This window comes from Rhinoderma darwinii, chromosome 1, assembly GCF_050947455.1.
Source record: "Rhinoderma darwinii isolate aRhiDar2 chromosome 1, aRhiDar2.hap1, whole genome shotgun sequence".
Classification (NCBI taxonomy): Eukaryota; Metazoa; Chordata; class Amphibia; order Anura; family Rhinodermatidae; genus Rhinoderma; species Rhinoderma darwinii.
This window is the reverse complement of record NC_134687.1, coordinates 419,336,557-419,346,756: the sequence shown is the minus strand read 5'-3', so window position 1 is coordinate 419,346,756 and position 10,200 is coordinate 419,336,557. Positions and strand designations below refer to the sequence as shown.

Sequence of the window (10,200 nt, the reverse complement as noted above, 5' to 3'; positions counted from 1 at the left end):
CAATTCAGTCCACTTTCTCATCCACGCGCTGCGTAAAATTTCCGAGCAGCAATTCTCCTTCTGTGGGTATTTTTCCTACCGCAGCATGTCAATTTCTGCTGGGAAATTTTACGCAGCGCGTGGATGAGATTTGTTATATCTCACCCACTTTGCTGCTACTGTATTCTGCTGCGTATTTTCCGTCCGCAATTCCGGATGGAAAATACGCAGCGGTTCCGCTACGTGTAGACAAGCCACATATCGGCGCTGTTTTCGGCTGTGCTGCGGCCGCTACATGTGAACCCAGCTTTACGTAATTCTCCCATTTAAAACAATTGTACAATCGTAGCGATTGTCCTGTCAAATGAGCAAAGTTTTAAGCATGTACGAGGTAAAACCACCCTGGAGGCAATCGTAGAATAATTTGCAGTCCTGCAGGAAATCCAAAATAATCCGTGGACCCCTGCAGATCCGTCAGCAGACACGGGCTGTTTTATGGCCGTCCGTATCCTGTAAACCGATGACAGAATTGAGTGCGTACTACAACTAGGAATCAGAAATTCTCCTCAGCCCTGCAGGTTATTATTATTGGAGACCTAATGATTGTAAAAGGAGCCATTCTATAAAGCAAGGGACTGCTGTTCATTTTCTCCACAGCAGGTGTACGTTCACTTTAATAGCCAGCACTACACAGGAATACGAGCGCTACTCAGCAGCCTTGTATTGTATCTATGGGTGAGTGATTGGTCGTGAAGAAAGCAGGAAGCAGGAAATAGCGAGTGACGACGGCCGTTTCCGGATCAGCGGCCTGTGCGTAGAGCAGTAAGTCGGTCTGGTGCACGGTTCTGTGGTAACGGAGAGCCGTAGTTAGTAGGAATTGTCGCGATTATAGTCTGTCACCACACAGCAGAAACGGGAGCCACTGTTCTAGTCACCGTTCCCATGAAGGGAATCTACCAATTGACACCGTCCCTGCCCACCGCAGTGAAGTGTGCAGAACATTATCCTTGCGTGCTAATAGTTATTCCTGCGGCCCTCTAGTGGTGGCGCTGTGTAATTACACGGTCGGATGACTCCCCTCCCCCCTCAGTGTCCTTTGCTGGGTCTCAGACATTACAGTGAGGGTACAGTTGTAGCATGCATGCAGTGGGCAGCAGCTAGCAGGACCCTGGCACAATAGAGCACATATGGGAAAAGTGATAGAGCAAGTTGCACTCTTGTATGTTGTATGTGGTAAGGCTTGGTATGTCTCCCTCATTCCAGTCAGGAGCAGTAAGCAAGTTTTTATATAGTTGATTTTTATTTTCTACTACTTTTGTACAATAAAAACACTTGTTTTTGCATTGCTGCAGTCTGAGAAATGACTTTTTTTTTTGGGGAGGTGGTAATGACCCCAAAAAAATGCATTTTTAAAAAACATCGTTCACTGTGAGGGTATGTGCACACACAAAATCCAAAACGTCTGAATATACGGAGCTGTTTTCAAGGGAAAACCGCTCCTGATTTTCAGCCGTTTTTCAATCATATTCCCGTTTTTCGTTGTAGTTTTTACGGCCGTTTTTGGAACTGTTTTTCTATAGTCTATGAAAAACGGCTGAAGACGTGACATGCACTTCTTTTTCATAGCTTTTTTTTTACGCGGCCGTTTTGAAAAACGGCTGCATAAAGAACGCCCTGTCGGAACAGAACGCCTTTTTTCCCATTGAAATCAATGGGCAGATGTTTGGAGGCGTTCTGCTTACGATTTTTTTTCAGCAGTTCTTCGGGACGTTTATGGCCCGAAAAACGGCTGAAAACACTCCGTGTGAACATACCCTTAGGGATAAATAACGCATATTTTTTCCATAGTATTGGTTGTTGTGGTTGCAGCGATGCCAATTATGTGTACTGGTCTCTAATATTTAAGTTTTTTTTCCCATTAATAAAGGTTTTTTATTTAACCCCTTAATGACCAGCCTATTTTAAACCTTTAATGACCAAGGTATTTTTTACGTTTTTCCATTGTCGCATTCCAAGAGCTATAACTTTTTTTTATTTTTTCGTCGACATAGCTGTATCAGGTCTTGTTTTTTGCGGGCAAGTTGTATTTTTTATAGCACCGTTTTGGGGGACATATTATTTATTGATTAACTTTTATTAACTTTTTTTTGGGGGGGGGGAATAGAAAATAACCAGAAATTTCGCCACCCTTTTTCGCGTCCTAAATCTACACCGTTTACCGTGCGGTATATATAACACAATAAATTTTTTCAGAAGGTTGTTACGATTGCAACGATACCAAATTTGTATAGTTTTTGTATGTTTTACCTCTTTTACCTCTTTTACACAGTAAAAACGCTTTTTTTTCAAAATTATTTGTTTTTGTGTCTCCATATTTGAAGAGCCGTAACGTTTTTATTTTTTCGCCGATGCGGTTGTGTGAGGGCTCTTTTTTTGCGGGAAGACTTGTAGTTTTTATTGGTACCATTTTGGAGTCGATGTGACTTTTTGATCACTTTTTATCACATTTTTTTAAAGTCAGGACATTTTTTACGGCGTTCACCGTGTGGGTTAAATAATGTAATAGCTTTATAGTCGGGGTCGTTACGGACGCGATACCAAATATGCATAACTTTTTTATTTTGTTTTTTTAATAGTAAAGCTGTTTGTAAGGGGAAAAAGTGTTTTTTTTTTTATTTTCCACATTTTTTTAAAATTAACTTTATTAAACGTTTTTATTTTTTTATTTTTTACTAGTCCCACTAGGGGACATTAATATGCGATCATCCGATTGCTATTATAATACACTGCAATACTTTTGTATTGCAGTGTATTACTGCCTGTCCGTGTAAAACGGACAGGCATCTGCTAGGACATGCCTCCGGCATGACTTAGCAGGCATTCACTACAGGCAGACCTGGGGGCCTTTATTAGGCCCTCGGCTGCCATCGGAGACACAGACACTCGGTGATCTTATCGCCGGCTGCCAGTGGGATGAGAGGGAGCTCCCTCCCTCTCTCCAAAACCACTCATATGCGGTGCTCGCTATTGTGCACTGCATCTGAGGGGTTAAACGGGTGAGATCGATACTTGTATCGATCTCACACATTCGAGCAGGGACGCCCCCAGCTCTCAGCTACCTCTGAGAGCAGGGAGATTTAACGGCCCCCTGCTCTGTTTATTTATTCTGATGCAGTGCCGTAAAAAGGCTTATTCATCAGAATAAAGCCAATTAGTGGCCACCATGAAAAGGCGTATTGGCGGTCACTAACGGGTTAATATGTTTACTTTGCATTTACTTTTTTTGATCATTAAACCCTTTCGTGACCGGCCTATTTGGGCCTTAATGACCACAAATCTTTTCAGTTTTGAAAGGGCCTTTTGTTTCTTTTTGGAGGACAATAAGTATTTTTGTGTCGCCATATTTTAAGAGCCTTAACTTGTTTTGTTTTTTTCGAACGACGTAGCTGTATGAGGACTTCTTTCTTTGCAGGGCTTATTTTATTGGAGTGTGTTACGCTGCCAGTGCAAAAGTGATAGTCATTCTATTAGTCCCTGCCTTTGACAAGTCCTGATAGGCATACACTGAAGGCTGACCTGGGGGCCCTAGTTGGGCCCGGGCTGCCATAAAATCTTTTTTCTGCCAGAAAACTGACGCAATTGCTTAATAAATCTTCCCCTAAATTTGTGCAGAGGATCTTTCTTTCTTTCTTTCTTTCTTTCTATAATTTTGTCAGTATTACATAAATAATAAGCTTTCATTAATGCAGTAAATATTATTTTTTTTATGATTGGCACCTGGCTATTCTCTTGTCAACTAATCTATAACTGTTCAATTAAAATTTTAGGATCGGAACTTCCGCCATGCCGTCTTCTGACTTTGGCTGTCCCCTGGAGAATGCTGGCCTGCGCGGGACAAGGCAGATATCACAGCCTCGACGAAGACTTGCTTTAACCTTGCCTGGTTCTGGTTGGTTCAGCACTGCTAATCAATCTAACATGCAGCTCAATGCACCTAAAAATGAATTGCTTCAGCCATCCTGGGAAAAGGGACCTCTCAGTCCCCTTATGACCACTAATTCCATTTTAGCCAGTGGTCTGAAGCTGTCTGCTCAAGCCATGACTTCATCAAACCTCTCTTCCACCTGTAACTCTATTCTAAATAGTGGCTCTTCTATGACTTCATCTCTAGACAATAAATCTTTATCTACTTCATTCTCGGGCCTAGTAAGCTCATCTCCAGCCTCTAAATCCTTATTGACATCAAATAGTTATCTAACATCTGAGGTTCCCTGTTCTGCCCTAACCGCCTCCATTTTATTGTCCCCTAAATGTGCAGTAAGCTCTCTCTCTTCTGATGTGGCAGTAAATCTTACTTCTTCCTCTGCTACTGAGCTTGATGCCTTAAGTATCCCATTGTCCGCTAAGCATGCTGAAAGCTTTGTGTCGCCATCAGATCTGACCGGGATATTTAATACTACTTTGGTTCCTAAGGTTGAAACCTCTAATCTTAGTCTGCAGTACTCTAACAATACTGTGTTACCTACTATGAACCTACAAGAAGAGTCCAACAAGAGCATTGTGACTAAGCCCACCACTCAGGGTGGGACAATTTCCGACCACAAAACCACTTGGATAACTGACCAGACAAAAAAGCTTGAATTACAAGATGGTGTGCAAGATAACACATTCTTACCTGTGTCTCTTGAACAAGAGGAGCAGTCCAATGAAATATCCATTCCCCAAGATGAGGTATAGTAAAATAGCATAAACTCAGGGTGATGTGAAAACAAGTTAATTTGTTGAAAAGCTGATAAATTGTGTGCTTTTGCATCATAGCTTACCATGGAGTGTTGGCTATCACAATTTCTTCAATCTGCTGAAAGTGCATGCCTTACCCAAAAACAAGTGAAACCTATGGAGAAAGAACCTGATATTCTTGATACGGAGACATCAGACACCCTGCAAAAGCAGAAGAAGGTCCGTGAGTTAGTTCAAGGAACTCTACGTTATTTTGTAGCATGTAGTCTATTCTATATCTTACAGTTTGGGCTCATGCACACGATCGTAGTGGTGTGCACAGCCCGTGATTTGCAGCTCGGACGGCCGCGGAGTGTCATCCGCAGGCCGCCAGCAAATCACGGGCCGTGCGCATGGCCGTGTACATTCATTTCAATGAGCCCGGACCCCAAAATGTGGCCGTAATAAGACACGTCCTATCTTTTTGCGGTCCGGGCTCCCGGGCAATGCACAGACCGTGGAAATCACGATCGTGTGCATTGGCCCATAGAAATGAATGGGATTGCAGATTTGCGGGTGAATTGTGGCCGCAAAAACACGATCGTGTGCATGGGGTCTTCGGTTGATTTCACGCTTCAGTCAGAGACCGACGTCAGCAGTGCTGTTATATTTGAGGGGAAGAATAGCGCAGCATGCAGCACAATTCTACTCCTCAAAACGATGGACACCACGACGGAACCCCGACGATGCCTTATTATAGTGAATGAGATCCATCGGGTGTTCTTGGGTTCTGCAGTGTGATGGATCCGGCACCACTATCATAGTTTCTGTTATAACAGAGACAATTGCGGAGATGTGAACAGGTCCTTAAATGAGAAAGTTATGGCTGTTGGCAGCCATCACTAGGGGAGTTTACTGAAGACCGTTTTTATTGAATTCAAATGGAATTGTCTATATCGCTCTTCAGTAAGCTCCCCTAGTTGGGGGATTTTCCCTATCTATGGCAAAGTTGGCAAAAGATTTGGATCTTTTTTAAAAAAATAAAAAAACCCACAACAAAACGAAAAAACAAAACAAAACGCTCTTAGGCCCCCTGCACACAGCCGTGTCACACGCATTTGTGAGTCATGCCCACATTAAAAAGTATAAGTGCACGGTCATTTCTATGGTCCGGACACTTACCTGTAAATATACAGGAAGGTGTCCGTGGGCCATAGAAATGAATGGGTCCGTATTTCTATCCGCAATTACTGGTCAGTAATTGCGGATAAAAATTACGGTCTCGTGTATGAGGCCTTAACCCTATAAAAAATATATCATGAAATGAATCCGCACAGAATTTTTAGGTCTGTTTAGAAAAAAAACCTGAACCAGTAAGTACACTTTGAATATACAAATATGGCATTGTAATGGGAGCGGTTCACAGAGCTTTTAAAATCCGTATTGATATTTGCATTTTGGGCTGTAACCTTTACTTTATATTTTACAGATGGCTTTAATATCAGCTGTATGTTGCTCGCTGGTGAACTCACCCAACTTCTCTGATTCATCAGACATTACTCGGGCAAATATTAAGGATTTATGTGAAGATATTGCACAATTTGATCCAGAGTTTTTATTGAAGGTGAGAAGATTTGAATGGTTTGTGGTATTAGCCAGTTTTTACAGATGATACTTTATATGTAAGAGATTGTAGGGAAGCCGCAACGTGTCTGTGAAGTGAGTGATGATCATCTGTTTTTTTTTTTTTTTTTTTACTCCCATGATAATTTGGTCTTGCAGGTTGCTCTTTATACACGACAGGAGCTCAATATACGAACTACTGCAAATTTTCTTCTCGCCCTGTCTGCTTTTATTCCTACCTGTCGACCGCACCTACGTAGATACCTGGGCTCTTCTGTCCAGCTACCAAGTGACTGGATGGATGTACCACGGATTTACCAGGTTTGACTTTGAAATTTGTACAAAACACTATGAATTTGATTATCTATCACAATCAATATATTGGATATAAATATTTGTAGTTTCTCGATCGATAAAGACCTGTCACCTCTTCAGACATGTCTGTTGTAGTAAATAACTATATTTCCCATAAAATAACAATTATAGAGCATCTTTACTTATTTCTCTACATTGTGCCATTCCTTTGTTATTACTCCTAGACATTTGTTACAAAATTGACAACTGGGTGTCACCAGTTAGGGGTGTGTCCTCACACAGTCGGACCCCGTCCAATCACTGCTGACAAAGTGAGCCTGTGTAAGATCACGCCTCTTTGACAAGGGGAATGGTAGCACCCAGTTCTTAATTTATTCATACATTTCTAGGAGGAATAACCGGAACGGCACAACGTAGTTATAAAATTTTTTATGTTCCAGAAATTATTTCATGGAGAATTAATGTATTTGCTAAAACAGACATGTCAGGTGAGGTGACAGGTCCTCTTTAATATCATTGAGGGATGCAACATAATAGGGAAGATTTACTAAGACTGGCGTTTAGTTTTCTTCTCCACTGGAGTAAGATGCAACATATTTATTAAGAGGCAAACGCCTTTTAATAAACATGTCGCATCTTTTGGCAGCCATGCACCACAATTGTACCCTGACTGTGGCCGTGTGCCACACCCCCCCCCCCCCCCACCGGACATAAAATAAAAATATGTATACACCCCTCACTGCTCCCCTTGGCTTCTACCGACCAGGTCCCCTCAGGCTCCCTATGCCGTGGCACATACAGGGTCCTGATGCCGTACAGCGTCAGGGCATTATATGCAATACAGCACCGAACGTCCTGAGTGCTGTGTCACATACAACGTCCTGACACTGCCCAGTGTCAATACTTTATTTGAGCCACGGTATGCTGAGGGGACCTGGTGGGTAGAAGCAAGGAGCTGAGATAAGTAGAGTGTACATATTTATTTTTATTGTTGGATGGGGAAGGGAGGGTGGAAGTCTGATCGGGGGGGGGCAAGGTATGCCCCACAGAATAAAATCTACAGTCTAGATTTACTCCAGTTTTCTGGCGTAAATTCAAACAAATTTGATAGGCTGCAGTGGCCCCGTCCCCTTTTACGAGGCCACACCCCTTTTCCCAAAAGTGACAAGTGCGACTTAAAATGCCCAAAAGTCGTAATTTTCTATGCACGTTGCGACTTTTGGAACTTTTGCGTCTTTTCTTTGCCAGAAAACTAGATTAGAGAGGTTGATATATCCCCCCCCCATGGGTGTAGGCCCTTGCCACTAGGAGTCTGACACTAGGTAGGAAAAAGTGTTGCATTTGCCCAGGCATGCCATACACTTTCCACAGACACTGAGCTAATCGATTCTATTATACATCGCTGGATCCTCTTCCTTTTTCCTTAGAAGTGGGGAAACTCAGTTTCCACTTTTATTGGATGTGAGCAATAAATCACAAACACAAGAGGAGTAACAAGGTGGTTAGGATGGCAAATAAATAGAAGCCTACGCGTTTTGAGCACTGACGGTGCTCTTATTCATGGCTAATTCAAGTGAATACCCCCTCTTTCCTCCCTACACTTCCTAATCAATTTGAACCTAGTGTCCATAGGAGGTAGACATGACCTGCTTCTCAGGTGTGCTGCACTTTTTATTTTTTATTTTAGTTTTAGTTCTTTCTCCAGGGAGGATTTCAGATGACAACCAACACGTGGCATTAGTGACCCACCATAATTGCGGTCTCTGTAACGCAAAATTCAGTCAGCCTACTTTACTATACTCCTAGTTCCTGTACCCCAGGATACTGCACCGTTGCAGAATGCGGCCCTCCCAGACTGGGCATTGTACTTTACCCAGGCCTAAGAGGGCCTTTCCAGACTCTTCCAGACTATGGCATAGTCTTTGGAAGACCTGCCATCCCAGAAAGCGGGCCAGATCAGTGCTCCTCTGACATCTGTCTCAGGGTCCATGCAGTCATGTAAGAGACTCGGCAGCACAAGGAACAGGTCCTGCTCATCTTCTGGTACTTCACCAGCATCCCCTGTTAGAACATTGGGGAAGCTGCCTCTCCGCAGGATCAGTCTGTCTGCTGGGGAATCCTCTGACTCAGAATAAGACACTCAAAAGGCAGCCGCTATGCAGGATTTTATTTCCAAATAAAGGAACCACCCTGACAGGCGCTGGAGGATTGACATTCTGTTTCCCTTCCAGGAGGATTTGGTTTCCAAGTGGTCTGTCTCCCTTAGTGAATCTGCCTGTGTCTAGGCTGTCCAAGAACACTACCTGTCTGCTCTTAGTTGCAGAATCTCTTAATAATTCTCTTTACAATAGATTGGATTTACTAGCCAAATCTGCCTTTGTGGCGGCAGATTCTGCTGTGCGCCCAGCGTTTGCCTTCTCCTTACTCAGTAAAGCTTGTTCCATCCGTGTTAAACCGCTTTATTAGGGGATTTAGGAGGACCTGACTGATCTAACTTCCTAGCTCATCCATGCCTCCATATTTCTATGTGAGGCATCCCTTCAGGCCGCTTTTTTCACTGCCAGAGTAACGGCTAATTCGGTAGTGATACACCGCTTAGTTTGGCTAATATCCTGGGTGGTGGACCCTGCTTCTAACAAGGCTCTTACTGGCCTTACCTTTACTGAGGGCAGACTGTTTGTAAGCGTCTGGATGAACTTATCTCTGAGGCTCCTGGTGGCAAAAGGCTACCTCAAAACTTTCCTCAACGCCAGCAGTGTTCACTACGTACTCAGAGGTTTCGTTCCTTTTGCAACTTCCCTTTTCTGAGGTCGGAGAGGAGGACCAACCACGTAATTAGGGCGTCCCTCCTGCTCCTGCAAGCCTAAACCCTCCTAGCAGGGCCACCATAGATCCCAGAAGCTCTCAACTCCAAAGACATCTTCCACCTAAAGGTATCCTCCCACTCGAGCCCTCTGTTCGGGTGGGGATATGATTTATTTATTTTTTTTCTTCCTACCAGGCGATCTGACTGGCTCAGTTGGACGATGTAGTGGGGGGACTCCTTTCCTACCAGGCAATATGGCTGGCTCACGTGGATGATGCCAGGATTCGAGAGGCGATGTCGACAGGATACAAGAAAGAGTTACTGACCCACACCCCAAGTTGGTTCTTTCTGTCTACTCTCCTCGGGCAACTGAGCATACTTCTGCTTTTTTTCCAGGCTGTTCGACAATCAGAACAGTTCCCAGGATTCTACTGAAATCTCTTTACAATTCCCATAAATGACGGATCAGTCAGGCCCATCTTGGACCATAAGAAGAAGTTGAACTGCTTTGTACGCACTTGACTGTTCCATAAGGAGTCCCTGCGATCAGTGGTGACTTTGTTGGAACAAGGTGAGTACCATTTCCCCCATGGATATCCGAGATGCCTACCTCCACATACCTATTGCAAGGCGCACCAGCGTTTCCTTCACTTTTGGTTCTCAACATCTCCAGTTTTATTTGCAGGGCTCGCTATTGCTCTGAGGGTCTTCACCAAGGGCCTGGTGACTAATGGCACGTCTGCTCCAAATTCACTTTT

General features: G+C 43.5%; 1 protein-coding gene across 2 annotated transcripts in view; it reads left to right on the top strand.

Annotated features, from left to right (window-relative positions):
* Positions 1-689: 689 nt before the first annotated feature.
* Positions 690-10,200, top strand: part of TEP1 (telomerase associated protein 1) — an 89,975-nt gene continuing 80,464 nt past the window's right edge. The window contains exons 1-5 of one of the 2 annotated variants that reach the window (XM_075829195.1): positions 690-801; positions 3,807-4,710; positions 4,798-4,938; positions 6,188-6,322; positions 6,481-6,642. In XM_075829195.1, coding sequence (XP_075685310.1) covers positions 3,823-4,710; positions 4,798-4,938; positions 6,188-6,322; positions 6,481-6,642 — 1,326 coding nt within the window. In that variant the 5' untranslated portion in view covers positions 690-801; positions 3,807-3,822. The other variant, XM_075829187.1, reaches the window with a different exon arrangement.